This window comes from Oncorhynchus mykiss, chromosome 14, assembly GCF_057628025.1.
Source record: "Oncorhynchus mykiss isolate SJ-2025 chromosome 14, ASM5762802v1, whole genome shotgun sequence".
Classification (NCBI taxonomy): Eukaryota; Metazoa; Chordata; class Actinopteri; order Salmoniformes; family Salmonidae; genus Oncorhynchus; species Oncorhynchus mykiss.
In genome coordinates this window covers 14,880,378-14,899,768 of record NC_143035.1, presented here as the reverse complement: position 1 = coordinate 14,899,768, position 19,391 = coordinate 14,880,378, and the positions used below count along the sequence as shown (strand labels likewise).

General features: G+C 43.8%; 1 protein-coding gene across 1 annotated transcript in view; it reads left to right on the top strand.

Annotated features, from left to right (window-relative positions):
• Nucleotides 1-19,391, top strand: part of LOC110488886 (protocadherin Fat 4) — a 100,133-nt gene that overhangs the window by 55,484 nt on the left and 25,258 nt on the right. The window contains exons 2-6 of the mRNA XM_021561327.3: nucleotides 1,705-1,836; nucleotides 6,971-7,232; nucleotides 8,004-8,354; nucleotides 9,818-10,740; nucleotides 15,458-15,632. Of these exons, the coding sequence (XP_021417002.2) occupies nucleotides 1,705-1,836; nucleotides 6,971-7,232; nucleotides 8,004-8,354; nucleotides 9,818-10,740; nucleotides 15,458-15,632 (1,843 nt within the window). The remainder of the gene's footprint in view (nucleotides 1-1,704; nucleotides 1,837-6,970; nucleotides 7,233-8,003; nucleotides 8,355-9,817; nucleotides 10,741-15,457; nucleotides 15,633-19,391) is intronic.

The window sequence follows — 19,391 nt, the reverse complement described above, 5'->3', positions numbered from 1 at the left end:
ATTATCTCAGCCAATCATGGCTAGCGGGAAGGTTGCTGACTTTTTCTTTGGCTAAACCAATTAGGCTCACAATTTAATAATTTAACAATTTGTATTTACAGATGACATACACCTTTGATATTAAGGCACATGAAAGTTCACATGTTCAAGAAGGCATTTCTGCCAAAAAAAGCATTTTCATAAAAATATATTTTTTACGTTCAAAAGGTGCTCCTGTGAAGTCGTGATTTGCGACATACGCCTAGTTTCCTGAATTGGGTCACATATGAAGACTATTCTAAATTATTTTGAGATATGAAGACATAAATGAAATGAAACTGTTCCATGAAAATATTCATATGAAAATCATAACTGGCACGCAGATCAGTAGAAATGGTATGATAACTTGGCACTCCAAATCGAAAAGGTTGTCGACTGCTGGTGTAGCCTATTACTGGCAACTTCAGGAGTTTAGTGTCAGAATCTGTGAAGGCCAGCAGCAGCGCACAGCGGGAGGAGGAGGGTTTTTTCTTCTGGCTAGACTATATTGATCTCTGGCTCCCTCTTTGGTAATTTGTGTCTTAATTTTTAATCGCAATGCTTAAAGCATCAGACAACCTCAGTAACCTACATATAGTCTATATATGGAAAAAGACATGTTTAAAAAATGTTACCAATCGATTCGTCGAAAGAACCCACGACTCTCGATCGAGTAAGATCATTTTTTGTTGGGACAGCCCGATGTTTCTTGCTCCAGCAATGCAGTAATATGTAAAGGATTATGTTTCTAGCTCCAAAAGTGCAGTAATATCTCAATCCTTACTTTTCTATCTCCAACAGAGCAGTAATATCTAGCAGCACAATATCAATATACAAATGATCCAAAAGGTGTATATATATTGTTTTTGGGGCCTATTGCGCCTCAGCAACACACATCAACCCGCACAGCGGCAGATTCAACTGTAGGACTGAATAAGACTGCATAGAGGCAAATAATTACCATAATCACTGTCAACATTAATGGATTTGGCAACACTGGAGAATTCAAACCCGACTTTTCCATATTTATAGAAGCAATAAACAAAGAATGCAAACGGAAATGTCTGTTATGATTCAAAGTGAACACTGTTTACTGGCATTGAAATGCATATTTGGGTTAGGGGATGAGATTGGATTGTGGAGTATGAGTGGAAATTTAATATTTATGGGCTCGACACAATTTGACACCATAATATCTCTATCTTTCTCTCGCTCTCTCTCCCTTCACCTCTCTCTTTCATTATGCTAAAGATACCACAGAATGGTTTTGGGTTGTGTAAAACACTAATAAGAAGTGTGTATCTCCAGGCAGTAGTTGAATACTGTCTGTACACTGTGCAGACGTGTGTGTAAAACCATAAAGCAGCTCCCTCTCGACGGAACTGTCCCAGTCTAATGCATTGATAACTACACTCTACATTTGGCATCAAACTACCATTGATCTCTACACTTGACATCAAAATAAGACTATTCAGAACGTGAATTTGAAACACTTGACATTTCAGTAACTCTCCTCTCCTCAGCCCTCTGCAGTTTTATGAAGAGTGGAAGAATGATCACTTGTCCCTGCTGGGCGCATATCTGTCAGAAATGTGAGCAGGACGTTTCGCAGTGAACCTAACGGCTATAGCAGGCATAGTTTGGCACTGTTTTCATGGAAATGGTGGTGTTTTTCTTTCTCTCCAGGTGGAAATTACGCTCCAGGACGTCAACGACAACCCACCTGTTTTCCCGAACGATCTTCTTGACGTGACCATCGAAGAGAACATCAGTGATGGCTTCAAGATAATGCAGCTAACAGCCACAGACGCAGATGAGGTAAAGTCTCCACGGATTGGTCTTTTCTATATTCTGTCTTCTGCCTATTTGAATGGAACTCTGGCAGATAACTCCCCCGTCCCCGTCCCCCATGCTAGAGGGAAGGATCAGCCAAAAGGCAGCCATTACAAAAAGTAAATGTACAAGGCATACCGTCGTTATCTGTGTTACCATCAAAATTGATGTTTTTTTTTATGTACATCTTGACTAGATCTGGTGCCGCACTTAAATGTAAAGCGTTCAACCTCCTAAATATACTGCATTGCTCTTATCTGCATATAGGAACTTGGAAATGAAAATCTGGAAATGAGCAGATGTGAGCCTCTGTTTAGGGATTTCTTAAAGTGGCTGCAGGTAGAAACGTAGTTTCCAATATCCCAAAAATTAAATAAGAATTCCGTCCAATTAATGCGCTCTGCAATTATTTTACCAAGTATCCGACCACAGCCACTCGTGTAATGCAGTTTGATCAGTCACATTCCTGAAGCCCAAGAAACAAACACTAGAATCCTAGTACATATGGAAATGAAAAAGGTTTATGAATGACTTTTTGGAGGGTTACTGTCAAAAATTGGACAACCGATGATGGGCGCATGGGCCTCCAGTGCTCGTGCACCCTCACTCCTTGAGGTTGTCTGGTACACCAGTGACCACAACTTGTAGTTGGAGAAATTACAGCACTTTTTCTTGCTCACACACACAGACACACACTGTCCCCAGTGATCACGTGTTTTTGACGTTACATGAGATGGCTAGGGGCCACAGGTGTCACCGAGCCCTGAGGAGAGCAGCTAACAATTGACTCCTCGCGCCAGGCAGATTGTCCCTCTGCGGGCCTCTGTAGTTCACATTACATCACTGACTTCACCCTTGATTAGAAAAAGGCTCCATCTTTCGCAGCTTAGGCAGGATGTGGACATAAAATCCAGCACTGAGCGAAAATCAGGTCCTCCCAGCATCTCCAAGGCCTGCGGTTCCTTGGCCCTGCCAATGAGACAGGGGATCTGAATGGAAAGAACTGGGGCCATTGTGAGGAGGGATTAGTGTGTGAGAGAATATGCACTCATACTTAACGTTAACTTATGAGGCCACACATTTTTATTACACAGCTGTTACCTCACCAACCTCGCCAGTTAGAATGTGAGAAAAATCATGCACAGTCCATTTCTGGAATGGTCATTGTATTCGGAATTGAACATTGACTGTAAATCCTGGAGTCAGGTCAATATTTTGACTAATAGGGCGTTTTAAGGACATTTGAGTAACTTCTCTTGGACTCAAGTGAACTTGAACTCGGAGCTCTGATCTTCAAGGATTTTAAATGAAATGGACTTGGACGGTTTCCGTTATTTTCTTTATCACTTTTTCCTCATAGTCAAAATCAAAGGGAAGAAAGACTTGAGCTGTGTTCCAGTAGTATCAAATAGCTGCCTTCCCTTGCCTCCTCTCCTTCATGACCACTGATCCAAAAGTACCTGAAAGTGGAAAGCAATATGATGAAACCTATCCAGTCATTTTACCTATTATTGGTCATGAAGGAAATTATAGTTGGAAAAGGCTCTTGTTTAGAGTATTGGGACGCAGCCTCGGACAAAGTAGTTGCACTCAGATATGATCATTAAACTGAACTCCAGATAAAGTCGGCTAATTTCTGCCCACATCCTAACGCAGGAAGCACAGGTTGCGCTGGCACTAAGCGTATGGAATGCATTCAGGCCCTTTTCAGAACTCCCCATGTGATCCACGGAACCGTAACCTGGCGTGGCAAGCTGTTGGCCAGCTAACTGGCTGAATCCCACCCAATTTAACAGTGCTACATATGGGAGTCATGTGTGAGCATATTAAAATGCTGTTTCTATGCATCCGTTTTTCGCTACTCCCGAAACGAAGGGAGCGGTTGCATTCAGTTTGGAAAAGAAAAAGATTAAAGCTTTGCTCTCTCCTGTTATGAAGGCCTCTTTTGTAGAAAATGGTTCTCACCTGATTATTTGAAAGAATCGAAAAAAAAGCTGCACTTTTTGTATTTTTGGAGAGAACATTCTCGTTTTATTAGCATTCTGACACAGAGTGGAAAATATGCAGGTACCCATAGCAAGCCTAACTAAGAAAAGTATCTAGAACACTGGGTGCTAAAGAAGCAAAATAACAACGTAACAGCCAAAAAGACTGCTGAAAATGCAAATGTGCGTGACTGAAGCTAGTTCCTACAAGACAGTTACTAAAGCCTAGTAAATGACTGTGTATTTACCTCACATGTGAATACACAGTCATTTACTAAATCAACAGTCCTAGGGGGAGCATAACTTTGAAAGTTCCTTCTTTTGGTACTGTGCATCACCTACAAATCTAGTTCTTAAATGACTGTATCAGTTTAGATTGATGGATTGTAAATAGAAGCATTAGTACACATCACCTCTCAACACGTTGCTGTGATTGGACTTTTAACACCTGTCTTGTGATTGGCTCACACGGCCTAATCTTGTTTCAGGACTAGGCTGCTTCTTGACAGCTCTAGGAGTCTCTCTCCTCACCCCGCGCTGCTGCTGCAACTCATCTGCTAAATTAGTTTCCTTATGCCCAAGTCTGGCCCGGGAATCCTGCTCTTTAATTTGTTGCCCCCCACCCCCCTCTTTCTTCCCTCTGTGCCTTGGGACGGCTGTAAACTAGTCAGTCTTTTTACAAGGGGAGGTCAGGGGAATGGTCAGTGTCAGCGGGAGACGATGGACCCAGTTCCTCTTCTCTCCTTTTAATCCCCCTACTCTCTCCCCTCCACTCACCCTCTTCCCCCACTCCTCCACCTCTGTTTTAACCCCCTACTCTCTCCCCTCCACTCACCCTCTTCCCCCACTCCTCCACCTCTGTTTTAACCCCCTACCCTCTCCTCTCCACTCACCTCTTTACCCACTCCTCCACCTCTTTTTTAACCCCCTACTCCTTCCTCTCCCCTCCACTCTCCCTCTTTCCTCACTCCTCCACCTCTTTTTTAACCCCCTACCCTCTCCCCTCCACTCACCTCTTTACCCACTCATCCACCTCTTTTTTAACCCCCTACTCCTTCCACTCCCCTCCGCTCACCTCTTTACCCACTCCTCCACTTCTTTTTTTAACCCCCTACTCCTTCCTCTCCCCTCCACTCCTCCACTTCTTTTTTAACCCCCTACTCCTTCCTCTCCTCTCCACTCCCCCTCTTTCCTCACTCCTCCACCTCTTTTTTAACCCCCTACTCCTTCCTCTCCCCTCCACTCCCCTCCACTCCCCCTCTTTCCCCACTCCTCCACCTCTTTTTTAAGCCCCTACTCCTTCCTCTCCCCTCCACTCCCCCTCTTTCCTCACTCCTCCACCTCTTTTTTAACCCTCTAATCCTTCCTCTCCCATCCCCCTCTTTTTCCCTTTCCTCCTCTCTCATTTTGAACCCTATCAGAGAATTAATTAGCAGACGAAGGGTGTCTGGTTCCAGTTTGCAGCCCAGGTGGCTGATGGGAATCCCAGATCCAGCATTCGAATTGATGACAAGGGCCTGTTAGATGAACACAGCCTCAATCTGACCTCTCACAAAAAAATGTACCACTCTGTAGGTCTGGGAAGGAGAATGGGCTCTCTGGAATTGCAATGGGGGTAACTCATAATGATGAGGTTTTTGTCCTTGATAAACTAGCAATAAACTATTACTACTTACTAAATGGGAGATACATCAACTTTATTTTATTGCATCAACTCCATTTTATTGTATCTTGTCAAGATCAAAAGTACCCTTGAAATCACCCTGAAATGAAAGATGTTTTTAGCTTTTGACAAGTCAAAACATAATTCCTCTGTTGAAAAGTAGTAGCTTTTGAAATTTACTTTTTTCCCTCACTTAGCATCAGACATCAGGAGAGAGTCATCTGCTCTGGTATTGTGCTCAGCACAAACATAAATGTTCAAATCTGTCGCCACTGTTATTCAGTTGTCATACCACGTCCAGTCCTCTACTCCAATTGCAAAGGACCACTATGGCTTTCACATGTGTACTGGGTTGTACTTGTCCAAGGTATCATGGGATCTATTAGTTGCGTTTATAGAGGAACTCTATAGCTCCACAGTTCAAAGACCAAGAGAAAGGCCCAAGAGAATACTGCCATTCAGCTCCTGTGAGTTTTTCTTTTCACCCACATGACCATTCTATTCTGAGGGGAGCTTGCTAAGTGATGCATTTGCGATATATTTCACTCATTGAGATTTGTAATATAAAAATGTCTAATCTATTAGCCCTAGAATAAGGTATTTGATAAAAGTGTGAACGCACGCAGTGGGTGGATGTGAACATGAATTTCACTCTCACAAAGAAAGTAGTATGATGTCCGTCTCTCCCCCTTCAGGACTTTGACTAACCATAATCCTTAACCTATGTTAAACATCACAGTCTCTGCCTGTAGCTCAGGACCTGAAGCAAGGATATGCATATTCTTGATACAATTTGAAAGGAAACACTTTCAAAGTGAAACAGTTTGTGGAAATGTTAAATTAACGTAGGAAAATATAACACATTAAATGTGGTAAAAGATAATACAAAGAAAAATAATGTTTAAAAATAAAACTTTTGTACCATCATCTTTGAAATGCAAGATAATTATTCCAGCACAGGCGCAATTTAGATTTTGGCCACTAGATGACAGCAGTGTATGTGCAAGGTTTTAGACTGATCCAATGAACCATTGCATTTATGTTGAAAATTTTGCATCAAGACTGCCCAAATGTGCCTAATTGGTTTATTAATAGATTTTCAAGTTCACAACTGTGCACTCTCCTCAAACAATAGCATGATATTCTTTCACTGTAATAATAATACTGTAATTACTGTAATAACTACTAATACTGTAATACTAATACTGTAATAACTACTGTAAATTGGACAATGTAGTTAAAATAACAAGATTGTAAGCTTTCTGCCAATTTCAGATATGTTTATGTCCTGGGAAATGTTCTTGTTACTTACAACCTCATGTTAATCACATTACCCTACGTTAGCTCAACCGTCCCGCGGGGGACCCACTGATCCTATAGAGGTTATTAAATAAAGCCTCATAATAAAAAATCGATACTGAATCTTTCTGCCGTTAGAAATAACCAATTATAGCCATTTGTATTTCTTCAGGGTCCTAATGCACTGGTGACCTACACCATTATCAGCGGTGCCGATGACAGTTTCCGGATCGACCCAGAATCAGGGGACCTGATCGCCACCAAGAGACTGGACCGGGAACGTCGCTCCAAGTACTCCCTGCTGGTCCGAGCTGACGATGGAAAGCAATCCTCAGATATGAGGCTGAACATCACTGTCAGTGACGTCAATGATCACACGCCTAAATTCTCCCGTGGAACGTACTCCTTCGACATTCCCGAGGATATGACATCAGGTAAAAGGCTTACTGTCACATGGCGTTGCTTGTAACTGCCAGGTTCTTTCATGCTTACTCAGTGTGAAAGTTCCAAATTAATTTCTGCTAAAGTTTATGCCATTCCACGTGAATGTAGTCTATCTATATCTTAAAGGCTTTTAATGCAGACGTTTTGCTCGTTAGCTAAGTCAACAAAGATTGTAACAGTTTATTTTAAGGGTCCATAATAAACCATTTATAAGGCATTTACAATACATTTTTTTCACTGTTTATGAATCATTATTCCCATATTTGTAAATGTTAGATATTCACATATGTATATATAGTTCGTTAAACATCCTTTGTTGTGTGCTTGTTCTATTATGAGGTACTGCAGGAATGTCTACCAATGGCATACCCATCTTTTTGTGAGAAATTACACTAGTCACTCAAAACATTTAAAGTATTTCTACATTATAAATGGCAATCACTTTAGATTAGGGACTGCAAAAATACTTTAATAATGATTAGTAAATGGTTTATTAATTTTGGGAGTAATTAATAATAAATGGTGAACAGACAATTTATATATTCCTTATAAATGGTTTATTACAAACCATTAAAATAAAGTGTTACTGGGACATTGAATCTGTTCATTAAACTGTGGTACTTGGAAATATGAAATGTGTTATATTTGTTTTCTATGGCAGTTGAATGAGTTGGTAGGTAGACGTGAGGGAATCCCAATCCAACAATCCAAAAACCCTCTCAAACCCTCACTGTCTGACTGTCTGCTTCTTGACTTGTCAGGCTCCATTGTGGCGGCAATCCTGGCTAGTGACTCGGACTCGGGGATGAACGGCGAGATCACGTACTCCCTGGAGGAGGACGACGAAGACGAGACCTTCCTGCTCAACCCCGTCACGGGGGTCTTCAACGTCACGCGGCCCCTGGACTATGAATCCCAGCAGTACTACATCCTGACCGGGAGGGCCCAGGACGGCGGTGGTCAGGCCAGTTCAGTCAGGGTTTACTTCAACGTCCTGGACGTCAACGACAACCCTCCCATCTTCAATGCCACCTCCTACAGCACTTCGGTCACCGAGAGCCTCCCCCCTGGCTCCAGTATCATCACTGTAGGGGCCAGTGATGCAGATGATGGTATGTATGTCCCTTCTGTCAGTTGCTGATTTCCATAATAGAATAATCTGCCACACCAATGACGTAAACGGATGGTTCATGAAAAATGCACATGGAACATGGTCAATATAGCATGGCCCATAACTATTGTTCTATGACCTGTAATGATCATGTAGTGAAGGCAGTTAGCTAAACATAATATTAAGCCATATATTTATTTTCCATTTGTCATTCCTGTCACATTGGAATCATGTTGTGAAATACGGTCCACTAGGCTTGAGGTACTTATCAATTTCAGGTGGTTACCTTAGACTGCTTCATGCTGTTATAACAGCTCTGCCATCCCTTTCTGACTGCAATTACCGCTCTGACCATACCAGGCCTAATGCTGTTACTGTGACCCACATTCCTGGGGCAGAAGCCTGTCTTGTGTCTCCCAACGTCAAGCTTCTTCTTGCTCTCATTGACCCTCACTGTCGATAGTCAGTCACTGTTCTCTCTCTGTGATCTCAAAGTTCTCTCTGTGCAATCTTGACGTTCTCACAACGTTCTCTCTCTGTGATCTCAACGTTCTCTCAACGATCTCTCTGTGTTATCTCAATGTTCTCTCAGCTCCCCCCCGTCCCTCCACACTAATCATTATTGGTAGCACTCACAGAAGTTGCTCAACCCTTGACCCCTGTAGATGTGGTTGTAACCTAAGGATAGAAGTAGACTTGGCCTTTTTGATAAGGGGTCACCTGTGTTCAGTAATAACGTCTGTAGTGTGGGAAGGTGCTGGGCCGCTTTCCACATGAATACCCCCATGACTTGAAGTACAGACGCAAAATTTAAGCTATTTTTCCCCTGGCTCCAGGTGAGGAACAAGGATTAAGCTAGATTTCAAGGTTTAATAGTTTGCATTTGCACGGTTTCTGCAGTTAGTTATTTCATTGAAATTAGTGTTTCGATTGTGAGGGAAATCCCCAAATTGTAGAATCAGTAAAGGAGGTGATTTTAAGTTGCTGTGCGATTTCTCTTTTGAAAAGGATTGATTACCCTGCATAAAGGCATCCTCCGTTTGGAGGAAGAAAGTGGAAGGCAGCTGAGACAGTTGTCTTTGTGAAGACATTAAGGCAATATGTGGAAATGCATGTTGATAGCGAATATAACATTATAATTCAGACATACAGTATCTAACAGTCATATCTAAACAACCTGGCATCAGTCCAAATTATCTACGCTGTGTTTAATGTGTTTAAGGTACAGTGCAGTATATCACATGACATGTTCTCTGGGATATTTTAAGGTAATCTAATCCTACCCCTTCCAGATGAATACTTCTCGACTTGAAACAGAAAGAGCCATTATACTGTAACTACCCCCTACCATAACAAACAGCTGAAGCAAGCACACAAAGCTTCTTCAGAGCTTCACATTTTCTAGTACAAGCAACTAACGCAAGGTAACCAACAACAAATCTATTGCTATGGCTTGTCTTCCAGGTCCGAATGCCCAGCTACTCTACTCCATCGCATCGGGAGATCCTCAGAGCCAGTTTGACATTACCAAAGCTGGGGTACTCCAGACCAGAAAGGCCTTGGACCGGGAGGCCCAGTCCTTCTACAACCTGGTGGTCATTGTCCACGACCTGGCCCTCGCCCCCATGACTCGCTACACCAGCACGGCCCAGGTGTCCATCATCCTGTTGGACGTCAACGACTGCCCGCCAACCTTCACCTCCCAGAAGAGGACCTATATCCAGGAGAATACTCCAGTGGACACGGTGGTCTTCACGGCCCAGGCCATTGATGCAGACAGTGGGCCCAACAGCTACGTGGAGTACTCTCTGAAAAGCCCCTTTGGGAACAAGTTCAGCATAGGAACTATCGATGGAGATGTGAGGCTGGTGGGCGAACTGGACCGGGAGGAGATGTCCAATTATACATTGACTTTGGTGGCCAAGGATAAGGGCGAGCCGCCGCTGTCTTCAGCCATGGATGTCACGATGCTGGTGCTGGACGTCAACGATAATACACCCAGTTTCTCGCAGAACATCTACGACATCGAGATTGAGGAGGACACGCTGACGGGCTCCGATGTCATCCAGGTGTTTGCCAGCGACGCTGATGAGGGAACCAACGGGCAGATCCGTTTCTCCATCGCTGGGGGTAACATCAAATCTGATTTCAGGATTGACTCGGTCACCGGATGGATCTCGGTGGCCAAGCAGCTGGACCGAGAGGTGCGGACGTCTTATTCGTTGGTGGTCCAGGCTGCCGACCGCGGAAGCAGCTCGAGGGTGGACCGCGCCACAGTCAACATTGTGCTGTTGGATGTGAACGATTGCCTGCCGGTGTACGAGCTCTCTCCCTACTCTGTGAACGTTCAGGAGAACGCGGGGAGTCTCCCCAGCAACATACTACAGGTCAGTGAGATCTTTCACTTTGTTAGTCATTCTAGACAATCATGGTCAAACATTATTGACATTTCTGCACTGGGAATTTAAGTGTCATAAACAAAGCACCAATTCATATGCCAAGCTTTAGACCTTCAACAAGCTAATGGCTTAACTTAATTTCTAGGAATATTAAGCCATTAAGTATGTATGGTATCAGTTTACAAACTTTACATACCGTACATACTTGCGGAGTGGCAGGTAGCCTAGTGGTTAGAGCGTTGGACTAGAAACCGAAAGGTTGCAGATCAAATCCCCGAGCTGACAAGGTACAAATCTGTCATTCTAGCCCTGAACAAGGCAGTTAACCCACTGTTCCTAGGCCGTCATTAAAAATAAGAAATTGTCCTTAACGGACTTTCCTAGTTAAATAAATAATAAATAAATAAATAAACATCAAGCATGGTGGTCTTGATTTTGCGAATTAGCATAGAAAATAGGCAATTAAAAAGATAAAGAATGATAGCAATGAGTACTGCTTGTTTCACTCTTTTTTAGATAAAAAAATATTTATTTTGAACATTTCTTTGAGGTATTACAATCCAAAGTATCAAATTGAAGTGAATGAGAAAGGACCTCTCTACTGCAGCGAGCAGACACACATAGAACCTGTCTCCACTGCAGAGCAGACACACAAAGGACCTGTCTCCACTGTAGATCTGTCACACCTGCTCCTGCTCTCCCTCCCTGGCGCTCGAAGGCGCCGGGCTGCCCTGCATTATGCACTCCTGCCACCATCATTACGCGCACCAGCTTCCCTCGTCACGCGCATCAGCGATTCATTGCACTCACCTGGACTCAATCACCTGTCTTATTTCGTCAGGCTCCCACGCCTCGACTGGATTGTCAGGCTCCCGTGCCTCAGCCGGTACGCCAGGCTCCTACGCGTCTGCTGGTTCGTCGGGTTTCTACGCCCCAGCCGGCTGGTCCAGTGCCTATGCCTCGGCAGGCCCGTCAGGCTAGTCCAGGTGGGACGCCGGGTGGCGCGGGTACTGTCACGCCTGCTCCCGCTCTCCCTCCCTGGCGCTCGAGGGCGCCGGACTGCCCTGCATTACGCATTCCTGTCACCATCATTACGCACACCTGCTTCCCTCATCACGCCCATCAGCGATTCAGTGCACTCACCTGGACTCAATCTCCTGTGTTATTTCCTTCCCTATATCTGTCTGTTCCTCAGCTCTGTTCCCCACTTCAGCATTGATTGTTGTATGCCTTTGTATTACCCGGTTCAGATGCTGTTCCTGTCCTGTTCCATGTCTGTGCTAAATTAAATGTTCAACTCTCCGTTCCTGCTTCTCATCTCCAGCTTCAGTTCTTACAAGATCAGACACACAAAAAACCTGTCTCCACTGCAGAGCAAATACACAAAGAACCTGTCTCCACTGCAGACACACAAAGAACGTGTCTCCCCTGTGGAGTAGACACACAAAGGACCTATCTCCACTGCAGATCAGACACACAAAGGACCTGTCTCCAATGCAGAGAAAACACACAAAGGACCTGTCTCTACTGCAGCATGCAGACACACAAAGGACCTGTCTCCACTGGAGAGCAGACACACAAATGACCTGTCTCCACTGCAGGTCAGACACACAAAGGACCTGTCTCCAATGCAGAGAAAACACACAATGGACCTGTCTCTACTGCAGCGTGCAGACACACAAAGGACCTGTCTCCACTGCAAAGAAAACACACAAAGGACCTGTCTCCAATGCAGAGCAAAAACACAAAGGACCTGTCTCCACTGCAGAGCAAAACCACAAAGGACCTGTCTCCACTGTAGACACAGAAATTACCTGTCTCCACTGCAGACACAGAAATGACCTGTCTCCACTCCAGACACACAAAGGACCTGTCTCCACTGCAGAGCAAACACACAAAGGACCTGTCTCCACTGCAGCGAGCAGACACACAAAGGACCTGTCTCCACTGCAGCGAGCAGACACACGAAGGACCTGTCTTCACTGCAGCGAGCAGACACACAAAGGACCTGTCTCACTGCAGCGAGCAGACACACAAAGGACCTGTCTCCACTGCAGCGAGCAGACACACAAAGAACCTGTCTCCACTGCAGCGAGCAGACACACAAAGGACCTGTCTCCACTGCAGCGAGCAGACACACAAAGGACCTGTCTCACTGCAGCGAGCAGACACACAAAGGACCTGTCTCCACTGCAGTGAGCAGACACACAAAGAACCTGTCTCACTGCAGTGAGGAGACATACAAAGGACCTGTCTCCACTGCAGCGGGCAGACATACAAAGGACCTTTCTCCACTGCAGCGAGCAGACATTCAAAGGACCTGTCTCCACTGCAGCGGGCAGACATACAAAGGACCTGTCTCCACTGCAGCGGGCAGACATACAAAGGACCTGTCTCCACTGCAGTGAGCAGACATACAAAGGACCTGTCTCCACTGCAGTGAGCAGACATACAAAGGACCTGTCTCCACTGCAGCGAGGAGACATTCAAAGGACCTGTCTCCACTGCAGCGAAGTGACATCCAAAGGACCTGTCTCCACTGCAGCGGGCAGACATACAAAGGACCTGTCTCCACTGCAGCGAGCAGACACACAAAGGACCTGTCCCCACTGCAGCGAGCAGACATACAAAGGACCTGTCTCCACTGCAGCGAGGAGACATACAAAGGACCTGTCTCCACTGCGGTTAGCAGACATACAAAGGACCTGTCGGCACTGCAGCGAGCAGACACACAAATTACCTGTCTCCACTGCGGTGAGCAGACATACAAAGAACCTGTCTCACTGCAGTGAGCAGACACACAAAGGACCTGTCTCCACTGCGGTTAGCAGACACACAAATGACCTGTCTCCACTGCGGTGAGCAGACATGCAAAGAACCTGTCTCACTGCAGTGAGCAGACATACAAAGGACCTGTCTCCACTGCAGCGAGCAGACACACAAAGGACCTGTCTCCACTGCAGCGAGCAGACACACAAAGGACCTGTCTCCACTGCAGCGAGCAGACATACAAAGGACCTGTCTCCACTGCAGCGAGCAGACACACAAAGGACCTGTCTCCACTGCAGCGAGCAGACATACAAAGGACCTGTCTCCACTGCAGCAGGCAGACATACAAAGGACCTGTCTCCACTGCAGCGAGGAGACATACAAAGGACCTGTCTCCACTGCAGCAGGCACACATACAAAGGACCTGTCTCCACTGCAGCGGGCAGACATACAAAGAACCTGTCTCCACTGCAGCGAGCAGACATACAAAGGAACTGTCTCCACTGCAGCGGGCAGACATACAAAGAACCTGTCTCACTGCAGCGAGCAGACATACAAAGGACCTGTCTCCACTGCAGCGGGCAGACATACAAAGAACCTGTCGCCACTGCAGCGAGCAGACACACAAAGGACCTGTCTCCACTGCGGTTAGCAGACACACAAAGGACCTGTCTCCACTGCGGTTAGCAGACACACAAAGGACCTGTCTCACTGCGGTGAGCAGACACACAAAGGACCTGTCTCCACTGCGGTGAGCAGACACACAAAGGACCTGTCTCCACTGAGGTTAGCAGACACACAAATGACCTGTCTCCACTGCGGTGAGCAGACATACAAAGAACCTGTCTCACTGCAGTAAGCAGACACACAAAGGACCTGTCTCCACTGCGGTGAGCAGACACACACAGTGCAGCTTGTCTGTATACTGTTCCTACAAGGAAATTATTTTGCAGCTGTGTGGAAACGGCTCCAGCGGCAGTGGGTCGCCACACAAGAACATTGTCCCTGTGCCAACCTGATTTGGCCCTCTATCTGTGCCCCGGCGGGCATTAAAGACAGAGCCCATAATGCACTGGCACCAGTGGTGTAAAGTACTTAAGTAGAAATACTTTAAAGCACTACTTAAGTAGTTTTTTGGGGTATCTGTACTTTACTTTACTATTTATATTTTTGCCAACTTTTACTTTTACTTCACTACATTCCTAAAGAAAATAATGTATTTTTTACTACATACATTTCCCTGACACCAAAAAGTACTCATTACATTTTGATACAAAAATTGTCAAATTCACACACTTAATAACATCCCTGGTCATCCCTACTAGATCTGATCTGGCGGAATAAACACAAATGCTTCATGCTGGAGTGTGACTCTGGTTATCCGTCAATAAAAAAATGTAATGAAAATTGTGTCGTATGGTTTGCTTAATTTAAGAAATGTTAAATGGTTTACACTTTTAGTTTTGATACTTAAGAACATTTTGGCAATTCTATGTACTTTTGTTACTTAAGTATATTTAAAACCAAATATTTATAGATTTTCACTCAAGTAGTATTTTACTGGGTGACTTTTACTTGAGTCACTTTTACTTGAGTCATTTTCTATTAAGGTATCTTTACTTTTACTCAAGTATAACAATTTCATTTTTTTTCCACCACTGACTGGCACTCTCAAATGAGTCCTTTTGGTCTGAAGATTTATGCCCAACCTTACAGCATCTGGAGAGGAGGTTAGGAAAAGACCAATATCATATCTATCAGATCTATTTTTTTTGCCATATTTTCAGTAATGTCTGTCCTCCCAGACAGATGTTACAGTCTTACATTTTTCTGATCTCTGAGAAAATCTATTTTTATTGTGTCCATATTAGGATAGCCTCAGAGTCATAAGGAGTGCTTCACTCTGACTTATCCGTCTCATCTTTGCGCTCTCTAGGTTATGGCCAGGGATGATGATCTGGGTTCCAATGGCCAGCTGAGTTACATGCTGAGCGGTGGGAACGAAGAAGGAGCCTTCAGTCTGTCGTCCAATGGTCAGCTGATCCTCACCCAGACCATGGACCGCGAGGCTCAGGGGAACTACACCCTCGTCATCACGGCAACCGACTCCGGTAAGAACAGCTGAGAGCGGTCAATTTATAATCTTCAAGTGTTTCTAGCATTTTGACACGACAGCATGAAGATGGACAGCGACTGTTTTATTACGTGTCGTCGTCCATTGGTGTTCGAAGTGGCACACCTGTGTCTACCATATTCGACATGTTCAACTTAGTGTCTATCATCTCCTTGAAGAGAGAGAGAGAGAGCTAATATCTGGCGAAGGAAGAGCGATGCTCCGTAGGATGCGTCTGTGTTACATCACATGGACGTAGACCCAAGTATCTTAACACAAAGCAACTATTTCAACAAATCATGGAGTTCATTCTTATTTCACACTGTAAGCTATGCATTGTTTTGTCATGCAAATGTCAATATAGGGGTATTATCTTTGACGATAAATCGTATAGTTTCGACAGCTAGTTGTCTGTACCTGCACCGAAACTCCAGTGTTTTTCTTTCATCGCTTGTTCTCCAGCTTCTTTTTAAATAGGGAGCCAATTTGTTTCCAGCACCTTTATTTCCATGACTGATCAAAACTCATTTTCTCATGCTCTCTCTTGACTCTCTGCAGCAGACATATGGTGGGCAATACATCTAATCGCAATAAATTGGAACATCGAATTGCAATAAAATGACTGTATCGAATCTCAATACATACAGAATCACAATACATATCGTACCGGCACCTAGGTATGATGATAATATGATATTGTAAGGTCCCGGGTAATTCCCAGCACTAAGGCTTTTTAAGTATATCCCAGGAAACCTTGTTGCAGCATTTCATAGGGCCCTTCTCTGTTTGTTTGGATACAGTGGTGGAGCTTGTTTTATCCAGATAAAAGGTTAGGTTGTTATTCCATAGAGGTCAGTAAATATGCAGTTAAGCGAGTACATGCGTATCCTCGTCCCAGCCAAATCACATGGTATGTAAGTTAAGTATATGTTTCTTTGGTCTACTCTGGCATGGCCGTCATGGTGAAAGGGTGGTTCTGTTTAATTCCTGGACTGACCATGTGACCAGTAGTAATGATGGGTATTTTTGACTTGGCATTGACTTTGGTGAGAAATTTTACAGTAAAGAGATTCACTCTCTGTAGTGTGCTATAATGTTGGCTAGTGTGCATTAGGATAATGGATTATAGTCGGGGCTTCCCTCTTTGCAATGTCTCAAAGGTGTATTGTGTCAGACCCTGGGTGGCATCTTGCCCCAGTGTTTGTTTTGGACATGTGCAAAGGATTTAAAGGCACAATCTATAACTTTAATATCCAGTCAAAAGTACTGCCTCTGCACTTGTCTTTTAAAACTATGGCAGTGACAAAGCCATGAAATGTGACACAACTATACTTATTTTGTTTGATTTATTACTTACAATAGGCTCAAATTCAGAGATTCAGATCATGATTAACTACACCATTCTAAACCAATTATGACAATTATTGTGTTCCTTTTGATATCTGCTCCAAAAGTATGCCATTGCTTGAAGCCCTGTCAACAAATGCAAAATATTTTGATAGAACATTTTGCAAGTTTTACCAATGAAAATGCAAAAAGAGGGATTTGAGTAGAAAATTGAAAAACCCATGATCATAGTACAGTCGAAATTACCCTGTTGAGGCTGAGGTTAAGATAGGGAGGGAAATGGTTACCCCATTTACTATCTGGCAGGACATCTTTAAGGTAGATGTTGAATATGTTCATTTTAACTCTTTGTTTACTGCAAGACCACTTCTCAAAAAGTTAATTACAGTAGTTTTGGAAAGTGTTTTAATTGCAGAATTCAGAACGAGCTGTCGTGTCTAATTGATGATTCCTTTGGGTGACATAAAGTAGGCCTATGATTAGTTATGTGTAGTTAAAATATGGTTGATGTGTGGATCATGGAAGGAATTCCACTTCAGGGTTTGTTTTGCTCCTCTGTCTTGTGGCTGACACTCTTTCAGAGTCTGTCTGAGGGTTTCAACGAAGGTAAACTCATTAACCGGTGGCTGAGTGGAATTTCAGGGCCAACTCTGTTGAGTGGAATCTGTCATGAAATGTATGGAAACAGAAGAGCTCTCTGGTCCTGGTTCTCATAACGCTTTCTGGCTGGGGAACAGGGAGTTTGGCACACTCCTGTCAATGTTTGGAACTCTGCGCTCTGGCCCGAAATGTGGCACAAATACAAGTTGCATAAAGGTGTTTTACAAGGAGGCTTGTTGAAAGGAAACTTGAAGATCAGATCCCCTTGCAGTGGAAAGTTGTTGGCATAATTTCTGAGGGAAAAGTGTGACCAAGAGAGAAAGATAACAGGACTGTGGAGTCCCAGGCAACTGTAATAGCTATATGGGGTTTAACATCAAACATCTGGCATCAACTGAAGGAAAATCAGATTTGTAGCCCACTGCCTAGCTACATACCAGTACAAGTTAACCCCCTCATAGAAAAATGTAGGACAATAAAAAATCTGAACACATACACACACATACAATAGACATTGGACACACACACACGCTACAATATGTTGGCAATGAGTGATACTGGAACTGTTTTACTCAGCCACCACAGTTTGAAAAAACACATTTTCTGTATGACATATTGGTAAGTTATAGTAGCAGCTAACCTTGAGTGTGCATCGTTAACTTTCACAGAGTTGCTTCTCACCAAAACAGGAATTTGAGATGTTAGTCCACATGTTTACAGTGCAGTTCATGTATTAACTCAGATTGTTTTGATTGTTTTACATTTACAGTAACACTAGCAGAAGTGTTGTGAAGAAGAGAAAATAAAACACTGATGTGCTTTACTGGTGAACCTTATGTTCTTTCCTTACAGTGGGGGGAGAAGTGTTATAGTGTGGACACTATATAATTACATTGAATATGTATTGTACTTACCTGCAGTATAGTAGGATTGCTATTCATGTGTGCATGGTTATTATTGGCATTGACCGTGATGAGGTCATCACCCGGAGACAGATCTGTACAAGGCGACTCTATCACATGTTGAGTTCGCTGTATCACTTTGCTGTGTTTGTACCGTTTGTACATGGCTGTACACCTTTTATTTCTTAGGTTGGAAATAATGAAAAGTAATATAGAAATGCATGTGGACATTCCTTGTCAAGTTACTACACTAACTGTTGATGCAACCTGAAGGCATTATACCTGCATTCATTTAGGCTGTCTTGGGAGCCACTCTTTGTTGTGAATGCTTATAGCACAATTATAATGCACGATAGACGACTGCCTTTGTGTGATGCTAGATGACATTGAACGTTAACAGGTTGTGCTCACTCTCATACTGTAGAATGTCTCCATTGTCTAGGTCACGTGCGTGTGGTGAGAACGTCTCCGGAGGAACATTGACATGCACCACGTTTGGTCCCATTTATTAAAGAGGAGGACACAGTAAATCCCCCAGCCCATGCCTATGGCGGCGCTTACCATCGCATAGAAATCCCCTCTTTCACATCTCGCCATAGGGTCAAAGTGTGTGTACTTTCTCCCTTTCAGGTCTAAACGACCGCTTAGCAGATAAAGGATTGTAATGAACGTCCCATTTGAATGCAGGATCTTTTATGAATCTGGTCTGAAAACCTCCTAGGTTTCTTAAGTATTTCCAGCGTAGGATTTATCCCTGTTAGGAACGAATGGTCATCTTAAAGATGATCTTTGTCTTGAATTATAACTATTGCTTTTTAAAGAGGTTTTTGAGAGATGTCTCACCTCGCCCCTACTGTGCTTTAGTACTTAGCTCAGTAGAATGATTTCAATGGAAAGTGAAGCTAACA